The sequence below is a fragment of the Stegostoma tigrinum genome, chromosome 9 (assembly GCF_030684315.1).
Source record: "Stegostoma tigrinum isolate sSteTig4 chromosome 9, sSteTig4.hap1, whole genome shotgun sequence".
Taxonomy (NCBI): domain Eukaryota; kingdom Metazoa; phylum Chordata; class Chondrichthyes; order Orectolobiformes; family Stegostomatidae; genus Stegostoma; species Stegostoma tigrinum.
In genome coordinates, this window is record NC_081362.1 from 71,586,400 (window position 1) to 71,599,892 (window position 13,493).

At 38.7% G+C, this 13,493-nt stretch overlaps 1 protein-coding gene across 2 annotated transcripts in view; it reads left to right on the forward strand.

The window, feature by feature from the left end:
- The window catches only part of lrpprc (leucine-rich pentatricopeptide repeat containing), a 133,094-nt gene that overhangs the window by 11,814 nt on the left and 107,787 nt on the right, over positions 1 to 13,493 (forward strand). For both annotated transcript variants that reach the window (XM_048535921.2, XM_048535922.2), the window contains exons 3-6: positions 1,038 to 1,160; positions 3,752 to 3,873; positions 4,296 to 4,354; positions 9,451 to 9,537. In XM_048535921.2, coding sequence (XP_048391878.1) covers positions 1,038 to 1,160; positions 3,752 to 3,873; positions 4,296 to 4,354; positions 9,451 to 9,537 — 391 coding nt within the window. The remainder of the gene's footprint in view (positions 1 to 1,037; positions 1,161 to 3,751; positions 3,874 to 4,295; positions 4,355 to 9,450; positions 9,538 to 13,493) is intronic.

Sequence of the window (13,493 nt, forward strand, 5' to 3'; positions counted from 1 at the left end):
TAGTGCATCTTTTAAATGCTGCATACTGCTGTTGCTGTGCCATAGTGGTGGCGGTGATGGGAAATGAATGTTTAAAAAAGTTATGTAATTCAGATGGAATGCTCTGTCCAGGATAGTGTCAATGTCTTTGAGTTCTTGAGTGTTGTTGGAACTATATTCATCCAGACAAGTGGAGAGCATTCTGCCAGACTCCTGACTTGTGCTTTGTAGTCGGTGGAAATGTTTAGGGTCATCAGGAGATGGGTCACTTGCTGCATAAGTTCTAGCTTCTGATCTACGTGTTTAGCCACAGTATTTAAATGGATTGTCCATTTTCAGTTTCAGGCCCCATAGCTTTTGCAGTATCCAGTGCCTTCACCAGAGCAATTTAACATGGCCAGTCCGCCTAACCGGCACATCTTTGGACTGTGGCTGAAAACTGGAGGACCCAGAGGAAACCCACACGTACATGAGGAGAACTTGCAAATTCCACACAGACAGCCACCCAATGCTGGAATTGAACCTGGGCCCTTGGTGTCATTGTGTCAGTATGCTGCCCCGTCACAGACTATAAGTACATTGCAATCCAAGAATAATTTATTTGTAAGATTAAGAAGTCTGGGGGGGCTTCACAAACCTCAGCTCAACTATTCAATGATTTCTATCATCTCAACATTAAGGTGCTTCCAACAATTGGCACATTCTTGGTGTCTTTCATATTTTAGTTGCCGTTTGGTAGGAAACCAGCATTGGTTGTAAACTTTTAAGTTTTCCAATTTTTCCATTGCCTGTGATAAAGTTTCAAGTAAAGATTCTATTTTCCTTTCTTGGCCAGCTTTGTTTGTGGCTGAAAACTTAAGTGTGCCCATTTGTTTTTTTTTTACAGTTTATTTTGCACTTGGGATCAACGTTGTGGTTTACAGTTTCATGTCTGCAATCAGAATTGAACACAGTTTCAAGGCTTTTTCCATGCCCCACCATCACTGCAAATAGAGGGAATTTGGTCAGTAGTAAGTTAAGCTAGTAAGCTGTGTTGTGTTTTTTTTGTTCCAAACCAGGCTTTCCTAGTGGCAATCAAGCCTTGCTTCTGCTCCGTAGCTGTGGTTCTCTGCTTCCAGAGATGCAACTGTCAGAAAGAACAGATTTGGCTCACAGAATCTGGGACAAACTGCAAGAGCTAGGTACGGATATGAGGGGAATTTATTTTCTCTGCAAAAATGAATCTGAAGGCTGTAAAGGATAACCTGAAGTTTCTTCAAAAGCTTATGGTCAAGAGAAATTTCCAGAGTTTGCTTACATATGGCTGATAGACTACCTTCATTTGTAGGCTAAAAATATATGATTTACAGGAGGAGATTGGTTATAACAAACTCTGCTAAACCTTGAGGCAGTGTCAGGAAGGTCAGAATTTGTTTATCCTAACCATCTTGGTTTCACACCTGAGTGACCACTGTTCAGCCATTTGAGGAAACAGTTAAGACTCCTACACTAAAATGAATTTCATGTCACATGTAGAACAGACCAGGTAAGGGTGGCATACTTCCCTCCCTAAAGGACATATGTGACCTGTTGGATTTTTTTGACATCAGTAGGTTTCATTGTGAGCATTACATATCTTTTAATTCCAAATTTGATTTAATTCCAAATGGTTAGCATAGACTAGCTTTTAATTCCGAATTTATTAATTAAATTCAAATTCCACCAGCAGCTGTGGGGAATATGAACTTGTGTTACTAGCACACTAGCCTGGGCCTCTGATTTACAAGTCCAGTGGCATTGCCACTATTTCACTGTTATCCCAAAAATTCAGGTGTATCATGGTGCTAAAAGTCCTAGCAGTTAAGTATAGGGACGTCATGCTTTGAACATGGATTTCAGTGCTGAATCTCTGAGGTACTGGTACAGTGCAGATTTTTTGAGTAGTCTGGAATTGGTCAGCAACATCCAGATTTCCATCTTGCTCTGCATCTGTATTATTTAGCCAGTTGTAAATATGAGTGCTGTCAGCTTCACTGTTATTCTTCATACAAAATCCAGTTGTTTTTTGTAGATTTTAGATACAGTGCATCTCTTTTGTGAGTTTTCTTAGTGTTTGGCCAGTGAAAAATCAGTCTTCCAGATTTATTCTGCTTTGTAACAAACAAACATCGTTGTGACATGCTCTATTTTCAATTGTCACAAGTCTGTTCATTATCTCACAAATGTGAAATATTGATGCTGTGAATTTATCTTATTTTACGGTGTATGCGCAAGTAAGCTAAAAGATTGCTCCCATTTCCTTTCTGTGACTAGATCTAAAATGGCAGTAGCTCCAGGCAAGTTACTATATTCATAAACACTTAGAAATAAATTTGAAAAATCTAGGTGGCAGATAGATTATATAATTCATCTATACTTCGTAAGGCACAGAAGCAAACTTTATAACTATTCAGGTCATTTCATCAATTTGAATTGAATAAATCATATAATTTGTTGAGTTCTTTCATGATTTATTAAGTTTCTGGACCAACAAGATGTTTAGTTTCAAATTCTGTCAATAAAATTTGTCACACATTATGATCATGTTTATTTCACAGTTTCTACAGCCACTTAACCCTTTGCTTTCATTAATACAATGAAGTCAAAAAAAACTGATGAAGGGTCTCGGCCCAAAACGTCAGCTTTTGTGCTCCTGAGATGCTGCTTGGCCTGCTGTGTTCATCCAGCTTCACACTTTACCTTGGATTCTCCAGCATCTGCAGTTGCCATTATCACTAAGTTAATGGTATGTTTTTTTGAAGATATCTGGTCAAGGCAAGTTCAACAGCCAGATAAGCATCCTCAGCTGTTACAATCAACATATAGACTATAAGCTGCTCTTGCTTCAAAGCTCACAGCAGCTTTTGCTATCTCCGAAACCTGAAGAATTTCAGGACACATGGAAACAAAGAAGCATTGCAATCATTAACTGAAAAACAGTACAATTGGAGCTAGAATTCTGAAATGAAATATTGAAAATATTCAGGCTAAGCAGCATCTGTGTTGAGAGGCAAACAGAGGTAATGTTTCAGGTCAAGAGATAACAAGGTGTAGAGCTGGATGAACACAGCAGGCCAAGCAGCATCAGAGGTGCAGGAAAGCTGATGTTTCTGGCCTAGACCCTTCAGAAAAGAAAATGTTTTAGGTCCACGATTTCTTTCTCTGTGAGCTTACTTGGCCTGCTGGGTGTTTTCAGCATTTTATGCCTCTATTTAAGTAAATTTTAACTGTTTAATGTTTAGAATTTGATCTGTCAATGATATTGTACGCATGTTCCATGACCTCATTTCATAGAACTTAACAAACTCCGTTTACAGCACCACTAGATTTGTTATTTTTTGGAGCTATGACAGCAATGAGCTCACTTAATTGGAGAGTGGAGTTCTTTTACTTGCAAACATGTCAGTTTGTGTGGACAGCTGCATCCACAATAAAACTTCATCTGCACTTGGATCAGAGGTACATAACCTCTGTTTTTCCATTTCTCACCTGAATGATCCTGTAACCTTAGTAGCAAGATAGCCAATTGGAGCTGAGTTATAGACCGTTTTATACTTTGTATGCATGCCCACTCAGTTGATAGCATAAGAATGATTCTGTCCTAGCTGATAGAAGATTTTCATGTCATTTGGGCTGACTTTCATCCTAAATCAGTGTTTTAACTTTCAAAATTATAGCAATTGAACAATAACTAACAGCTGAGAGTTGAAGTGTGTTGACTATCTTGTACTGACCAATAATCTGTGATATATAGGTGCTGTTTATGATGTGAGCCATTACAATGCATTGTTGAAAGTCTATCTTCAGAATGAGCACAAGTTTTCACCCACTGAGTTTTTAACAAAAATGGAATCTGCAAATGTGCAGCCTAACCGAGTAAGTTATTCTCCTATCTACCACTGAATTTCAAAGTTCATTGTTTCTCTATTTGCCTTTGGTATTTTGAAAATTATGTTGAAATGTGCAGTTTAATATCATATTTTATAACATGTACTGAAACTGTATTCATTCTTGAAAGGAGCTTGGAGCCTGGAGAGTCCTCACTCTGAAATTTCACAGATTTAAAATGACAACAGACCTGTTATGTTGCAGTTTTTTTTAAATCATTGTATATTTCAGAATTGGACCAAATTTATTTTATGCATATTTTGACTTGATTTTGCAAGTAGATTTGCATATAATTTTTAAAACTTGTTTAATGTTTATGTAGAAGTTAGGAATAAATTGGTAAAGTTCTTTTATTGTGTAAAATATGAAGCAAATCCTTGAACGTCTTTTTTTTCCTCTCCAATGTGCAGGTTACTTTCCAGAGACTAATAGCAGCATATTGTAATGAAGGAGATATTGAGGGTGCAAGGTATTGTTGCTAAAAGATTATCCATGCACTGTAATTAGTGTGACTGCAAAATGCACAAAATCGTAGAATGTTTACAGCACAGATGGCCATGTAGCCAAACCTATCTGTACTGATCTCCAAATTAGCAAATTATTTATCGATTATGGGGCATCTTTTATGAAGCCTTTTAAAAACCTACGTAAGTCACTTATTGCATTACCATTGATGCTTCTAATTTACACCTCTCAAAAAGACAATTGGTTTAGTCAACCAAGATTTCCACTTGCTAATGATTCAGTTGTTGCATTTTTCTTTTTGTAGATGTTCTTCTGTTCTGTTAGTAAGGATTCTATTACTTTTCCTGCCAACTTTAAGCAGATTGGTCTATAATTCCCCCGGGCGTGTTCTGTTCCCTCTCCTTAAATAAACGTTGCATTAGATTTCTGTTAGATCTCTGACACTACGTTTTTCAAACAAATTATGAACAATCTATTGTAATACCTCTGACAACTTCTCTAGATTGTTTTACAATGCATGCGTTTGGACAAGTGCAGATTTATTAAAGAAACCTACAATGGATTTGTTTAAGGTTGTTTATGCTAAATGAGTTGGTTATGTTCTTTAAGCTAACAACGATGGTTGAGCAGATGAATGTAGTTGATATGGTGGACATGGATTTCCAAAAGCCATTTGATAAAGTGCCAAATGATAGGCTTGCCAGCAAATGATGAAGCTGTACTTTTTGATAAAATACTGCATGCAAGACTCACAGCAAAGGTAAAACAGCATTGCACCCGAAAAAAATTGGCAAATTGGATCTGCAGTTGGCTGTGTGGCAGGAAGCAGAGGATGACGATCGAGAGAGATTTCCAGTCAGAAAATTCTATGTTTGTTGGCGCTGTTGCTGTTTGTGGTTTATATAAATGATTTGGACTTGAATGTAAGAGAGTTAATTGATAAGTTCACAGATCATACACTATACACCCCACCTATCCTTCTCACAAAAATTGCCTTAGATTGTAATAAGTTATAAACTGGCTGGTCAGATGGGCTGATCATTGATGAATAGAATTCAATCTGGATAACTGAGGTGATGCTCTTGGGCAGGACAAACAATGCAAGGGAGCTCGTGAATGGTCGGACCCTGAGAAGCATTGAGGCTCAGAGCTGTGCGTGTACACCGGTCCCTTAAGGTGTTAGGACATTTGGATAATTTGATTGAGGAGGCATATTTTAAATTTGGCTTTATTACTCAAGACGTCTAGTTTTAGATTAGGGAGGTTATGTTAGAACTGTATAAAAACATGAGTTAGGTTGCAACTACATATATTGTACAAGTCTGGAATCCACATTGTAGGAGTGATGTGATTCCACTTGAGAGGGTGCAGAGAAGATTTACCAGGATTTTGCTTTGGCTGGAGAATTTTAGTTAGGAAGAAATTTGAACAGATTGGGAGCTTTCTTACTTAGAGTAGAGGAGATTGAGATGAATAAAACTGAGCAACATAAATAGGGTTGGCAGAAAGAAACTTTGTCCTTTGATGGAGGGATGATTGACCATGGGGCATCGATTTAAAGTTAGGACCGGAAGGTTTAGAAGAGTGGTGAGGAAACTTTTTTTTAAAAACTCAGAGGGTGCTGGGAATATAGAATTCGCTGCCTGTAAAGGTGATAGAGGCATAAGCCTTCATTACTTTTTAAGGTGTTTTGACATGCACTTGTGAAGCCAAGGCATCCATTGTGCAAAAACTAATCAAGAAAGCAAATGGAGTGCAAGCCTTTATATCTAGAGGGCTGGAGCACAAGGATACAGAGGTTTTGCTGCAGTTATTGTCGGGGGCGGGGGTGGGGGGGTAGAAATATCCCTGGTTGGAACTCATGAAAAGTACTGTGAATGTATCTGGGCATCATACCTTAGGAAGAATATCAGCTTTGGGAGGCAGTACAGTGTAGGTTTACAAGAATATCTGGATTTCTGGGGTTAAGCAATGAGGAGAGATTATACAAGTTAAGCCTGTTTTCACTCTAAATTTAGATGGGTTATCTGAAGCCTAAAGATGTTAACAGGAAAAGCCAGGGTAGGTAAGGATAAACTATTTCCATGCGATGGGGAGTTTAGAAGAAGGGGACATTCGGGAGAATGTTAGGAAGCATTTCTGCACAGGGGCTGGTAGATGTTTGGGACTCTTCCACAAATGGCAGTAATTGTGGATCATTTGTTAATTTCAAGTCTGAGCTGGTGTTTTCTTAGGTCAGCAAAATTAAGGGATTTAGGCCAAAAACAGGTATATGGAATTCGGCCACAGATCAACTATGATCTCATTAACTAGTTGAACAGGTTGAGTCTGAATGGCCTACTACTGCTCTTATGTTCCAATAATTTGATGGGTGACATGCTAGAAAATGGGATGAGAATAGTTAGGTGTTTGCTTTAACCAGGTTTAAAAATTTCTTGTCTTGCCTTGAGGACAGAATAATTGTTCATTTGTCAATGTATTCATCACACACAAAGAACAAGTAAAATGACCTTAAATATTCTCAGTCTGAATTAGATTCTTGTGACGATTTGTAGCCTGGCTTGTGGGTGAGGTTGTTGATTTGCTCACTGAGCTGGCTGGTTATAGTTCAGACATTTCGTCACCATGCTAGGTAACATCATCCGTGCAGCCTCTGATGAAGAGATGTTGTTCTACTCTGCTTCGTATTTATATGCTCTAGTCTGTTGAGGTGTTTCATGTCATTTCTGGTTCTTTTTTGCAAGGATTTGTATATGGGGTCTAATTCTACATGTTTCTTGATTGCATTGTGGGTGGAGAACCAGGCCCCTCGGAATTCACGAGTGTGTCTATGGTTGGCTTGAGCTAGGATAGACCTTGTGGCTCAAGTCAACCATAGACACGCATGGGAATTCCTAGAGGTCTGGTTCTCCATCCACAATGCATTTAACAAACGCGTGGAATTTGATCCCATATACAAACCCTTGCAAAAAAGAACCGGAAATGACAAAACACCCCAACAGACCTGATCATGTAAATACTAAGTGGAGTAGAACAACATTGCTTCATCGGAGGCCACACGGATGCTATTATCTAGCACGGCGACGAAACGCCTGAACTACAACCAGCCAGCTTAGCGAGCAAGGCAGCAACCTCTCAACCTGAATGTTTGGTCTTGTTCACATAATGAAATTCTTGTTCAACTGCAAGTTTAAGATTTTTAATATTCAGAAATATAACACAATGTTGAAATACTCATTTCTTGATACTGGCAAGCCCAAACATTACCAAGACTAAAATCAGATTACAGAGCTTGAAGTAGGTTGTAGGTATTTGGAGGATGTCTGCAGTGTGCCTTATCTGGTAATGGTTCACTTACTTTATTGAGTTTATTTAATTTGGCTGTGGTTTCGCAGCAATGCTCATACAGTTTGCTATTAACAGTGATAATTTTGATTGTTTGGGTTTTAAGCACACTTATTAAAACTGGTTAATTTCATTGAATTGTGACATGAAGGCAGTGTTTTTCACACGCCACAGTTTTTTTTGTCTTTTATTGTGTATTTAGTTAGTCCCATAGGCCTTGGGATGTACCAAAGCATTTCACAGCTAGCATATTGCTGCTGCAAGATACTGGTTATGTCTCAAAAACAAATGATAGCTAACTCAGACAAGGTTCCTGCAGCAAATATTGAGGTTAATGAGTTAGTTAATATTTTTGAAGGTGTTGATTGAATTGAATGTTCCAGCCAAAGGAGAATATTTTTCTGTTGTGCTTTTAAAAAGTCCTGTGGGATTTTTACTGTCCACAAATAAGCAGATGGTCTCATTTCAATCTTTGCAATCACTGGCCCAACCTATGCTAAGTTTTTTTTTAAGAATTAGGGAATGTATTGCTATTTTTGTAGTTCAGTGTATCTTAATGGTAGCTTAAATGGCTCGTTACGCCCATGCATGGTCTTGTTTTCACAACCCACAAATTTCGTGGAAACTTATACATCTTTGGGATAATTGCTACATTGAACTTGTTTGTTTTACTCATTTAGGGGGATGTGGTCTTTGCCGGCAGGGCCAACATTTATTGCCTATCCCTAATTGCCCTCAAGCTCTGAGCTGTGGTTGTGTGTGGATTGTGGGAAGCAGCAATAATAATGTAATTATTCTTGTGTAACTTGGTGTACTGGCAAGGTGACACAATTTAAGCAATAATCAAGGAATGAATGCAGTTATTTGCTGGAAAGGACAAATAGCTTCTGTAGTCCAGTTAGGTTGAATAAAGTGGTAACAGTTTGGATGAGCTGCCGGTATTAAATGTGAAGATGTGGTTTTAAAACACGTTTAAAAATGCTTAAATTGGACGCTTGAAAGACCATCAGAGACTCTACCTCCCATTCTCTGGGTGACATGTCCATCCTGGGCCGCATCCAGTGTCACAATGACACCGTCCACGAACTGGACAAGTAGCACCTCCTGTTCTGCCTTAGGAACCTACAGCCCAATGGCCTAAACGTGGATTTTACTAGTTTTAAGATCTCCCCGCCCCCGGCCTCATCTCATGACCAATGCTCCCTGTCATCCCTGCCTCCTTGACCTGACACAATCTGTCCATCTTCACTCCCACCTATCTGCCCCTCCCACCTCACTGACCAATCCTCACCACTCACCTGGACTCACCTCCCCCAGCTCCACCCCTCTTCTGTCTCTTTATTTCTGAGCCCCCTTCCCCCTCCCCATTTTTGAAGAAGAGTCCTGATGTGAAATGTCAACTTTCCTGCTCCTCTGCTGCCTGGCCTGCTGTGTTCCTCCAGCTCCACACTTATCTCTACTTGAAAGACCATTCTATCTTCACTTCCCTTTCTCATTTCTAAATTCCGCATGTAATGCAAGTGATAAAGATCAACAGTTACGAAACTCATGATGTATGTTTGTCTGTGTGTGCATGTATTCATTTTATATTTAAATTAAATTGAATTGAATGGGTTTGTTGATCACCAGAAATAGTTATATGCCAAGTCTGGGTATTTATCTCTGTTTATCATATAAGTGATCTTTTTAATTTTATGTTAGGGTGTAGAGCTAAGCATTGTTAACTTTTGTTGAAATTTTTCTGTTGTCTTTTAGTAAAATCCTAGGCTTCATGAAGAGTAAGGATCTACCAATTACAGAAATGGTGTTTAATTCCCTGGTGACAGGACATGCTCGGGCTGGGTAGGTAAAGCGTGGCAGTAAAGCCTTGAAAAGCATATGGCTTAATATAGTGACCTGTATGTTTAATCTTTTAGAACAGTGTGTACTTATTCTGTTAACTTTTTGTATTATAGATGTCACTATAGCAATATAGTGTCCATGTTACTGGTCTAGAATCCACTGAACGTGAATTATTATTCTCAGGAACATCATCATTGTCATAGCCTACGATTGAATTATCTTATTATTTAGGGGACAAACTGAACCTTCGATTTGATTGAATTACCAATGTTTTGGTCAGGGCAAACAAAATTGTTTGATGCTTTCGTTGTAGGAGCATCAATTTATTTTGTTGAAAACATAGGAATAGGTCATCCAAAACTGCAGCTGAGCGGAAGGTAACAGATTGCTTTTTGAATTACTATGATACCTTTCTTGGACCATGACTTGCCACATGTATAATGCTTTGCAGTCTAAGAAACTTGGAGCAGAAAAATTCGAAATGGTTCTGGACAGAATTCCATCAGAAAGAGATGCCAGCACTCCAGGCCATTTGACTGCTGTAGCCATCTAAATACCTAAAATGCTGAACCTTAGTATAATGAAAGAGAATAAAGGATTCTCTCTCCTCTAGCCTGTTCCACATTCAAGTTCTCATGCAAATTTAATTTCTGGGCAAGTCAGCAAAAGGAACTGTTGTAATCTCTGAAAAATTGCTATGTTTTTAAGACCTTCACTTTAGTCAAATTAACAACTTGAGAAACATTAGCCCGGTATCAAAAGCAATGGAATGAAATTGGATATTTTATTTATTATTTACATTTTTAATTTCTATTTTGTTACACACCTATGTTCAATGTTTGTTAGTGTAGGCAAGTTGTGTAACTGAGACTTCACGCTTTGGTTAACATCCGGGTCAAGTGTTGCCAAATAAAGTAACCTTTATTTTCTTTAATACTCAATTGTCCTTGTTATTAAATTGACTTCATCTCTCTGAACTGGGAAAGTGCAGACCTGTATAAAGTAACTGATTGTATCCTTGACACATAGAAAGAAAAGTTTAAAACATAAATTACCAGTGACAACACAATTTGTTTCTAAAGTTACAGATGAAACCAATTTGGGAACATGATGGTCAATACTGAGGAAGACTAAATAAATTACCAGGAAGGACTATTAATGATGTTACAGAATGGACAAATAATTAGCAAATGAAATTCAACACAAATAAATGTGAAATAATATATTTTGATGTGAAGAATGGGGAGTCATATAAATTGGGCAGTATAAGTCTATGTCGGGTAGAGGAATTGTATCTCTTGAATTACAGATACACCATCCACTAGAAAGTTGCCATTTGTTTGTGAGGCTAGTAACAAGAAACCATACAGCAAATCAAGTGCAAAGTTTTTTTTCTAGAAGATTGCAATGTGGAGAAGTCTAGTTAAACCAGTATTAAGCCTTTGTTAAAGAACCTTTAGAGTATTGTGTGCAGTTCTGGTTGCCTCATTGTAAGAAAAATAAAAGGTAAAGTCACCATAGTCTGACTGGACCGCAGGACTGCTGTCTCTCATTTGAGAGACACACAAGGTGATTTGATTTGAGGGTCACCACACTTCATGGAGAGGGAAGAAGTTGAGAAGGAGAACCCTTCATGGTAATGTCATTCGGTGTAGGAATTGCACTGTTGGCATTACTTGGCATTGCAAACCAGACATCCCGTGAATAGAACTGACCATTGTCCTTGCAATAGGAATATAAGACACTAGAGAGGCTCCAGAGAAGTTGAAAGGAATGACACCAGGAATGCATGGATAAGCTTTAGCAGGAAATGTTTGTCAGAATGTGTCTTTCTTTTATCACGAGAGAACAAAATTCCCGAGGGGTAACTTAATGAAGATCTTTAAAATTTATGAAAAGGTTTGATTAAGTGGATTCCCTCTTAAGGGGAAAAGCATCATGAGTGTCTGTTGGGAAAGATAATTGCAAAGAAATCCAATGGATTGTTTAGAATAATGTCTTCATCCAAACAATGGGAAGAATATGCAGCTCACTCCTGTTGGGCATGGCTTTAGAAGCACTTCATGGGAAAGTGGACAAGGAGATCAAGAAGAAGGAAATAGCTGGTTTTGTGACCAGTTTAGGTGAGGTAAGTTGGGAGAGGCTCACGTGAAGAGTAAACACCAGAATAGACGAGTTTGACTAAATTATTTGTTTTTGTGCTGCATGTTGTGATATATGTAAAAAATAATTTTTGGAAGTTGAATTTTAAGATAGAAGTCTGAAAGAGTTTGTCAGTTCTGTGAATTTTTTTTAAAAGTCTCCGGACAGTTTACCTGATGCCCCGAGAATTAAGAAATTTGTGAACTGGATTCTGAAAGGTATGTCAGGTTGTCTTTACAATTCAAGAAAAAGAAACTGGACAGTGACTTTTTGGAATTAAGTTTGTGGTGGATGGTATGAAAAATGTTGAAACTTGGTTTTGATGTTTCTATTAATAGATCTGAACCTTTCTGCAAATACATTACTTGGTTTCTTTTTCTTTTGTGTAGTTAAGCTTATGTTCTGTTATTCAAGAACATTTGCAGCCTTGCGACTGTGCTTTAGTGACTAATCAAAATGTTAATCATCTGCAAAGAGAAAAAGATCTCAAGCCAGGTTTCATTCCGTTGTTAATGTTAAATGGCATTATAATATCCAGTATATTCTTATACATGTAAGATTTTGTTAAAGTTGGATATTGAGCAGTTTGTCTGTCAGATGACAAAGACACTCTTTGACTTCTGTATGTATGATGAATTATGACAGTGGAGCACAAGTAATTCACATACGTCAACAAATTTCAATCTTGAATCATGTTCCTAAATGAAGTGATTGTAGTTAATACTGAATTAAATATTTGCTGCATTTGATCTGCATCAGGTTGCAGGTTTTCATAAGGGAATTGTGAAACAACAATGTGGAGATTTGGTTAACTATGATCAGCGTGGTTTGGGCATGTGTATAGTACATAAAATTGTAAACATTTGGCAGTACTCTCTTCCCTTGTGTGCTGTTTCTTTGGTAAAAGTAGGAGAGGTAGTGGTGGATGGTTGCTTTTCAGACTGGAGGCCTGTGACCAGCAGTATGCCACAAGGATTTGTGCTGATTTGGTTGTGAACATAGGAGATATGGTTAGTCAGTATGAAGGTGACACCAAAATTGGAGGGGTAGTGGACAACCGAAAAGGTTACCTCAGGGTATTACATGACCTTGATCAGATCGGCTGGTGGGCTGAGAATTGGTAGATGGAGATTAATTTAGATAAATGTGACATGCTGCATTTCAGAAAGGCAAGTCATTGCAGGACTGATACACTTGATGGTAAGCTCTGGGGAATATTGCTGAACAGAGGCCTTGGTGTGTATGTTCACAGTTCCTTGAAAGTAGAGTTGCAGGTAGACAGGATAGTGAAAAAGGCGTTTGGTATGCTTGCCCTTATTGGTCTGTGCATTGAGTGTAGGAGTTGGGAGGTCATGCTGTGGCTGTACAGGACATTGCTTAGGCCACTTTCGGAATGACACGTGCAAGTCTGTTCTCTTTGTTTTAGACAGGATAACGTGAAACTTGAAATGGTTCAGAAAAGATTTAGATTAGATTACCTACAGTGTGGAAACAGGCCCTTCAGCCCAGCAAGTCCACACTGTCCCTTGAAGCATCCCACCCATACCCATCCACCATAACCACACACCCTGAACACTATGGGCAAGATTACATGGCCAATCCACCTACCCTGCACATCTTTGGACTGTGGGAGGAAACCAGAGCGCCCGGAGGAAACCCACGCAGACACTGGGAGAATATGCAAACTCCACACACACAGTCGCCTGAGGCTGGAATCGAACCCAGGTCCCTGGCGCTGTGAGGCTGCAGTGCTAACCGCTGAGCCACCGTGCTGCCCATTACACGGATGTTGTTGGGTGTAGGGGGTTTGAGCT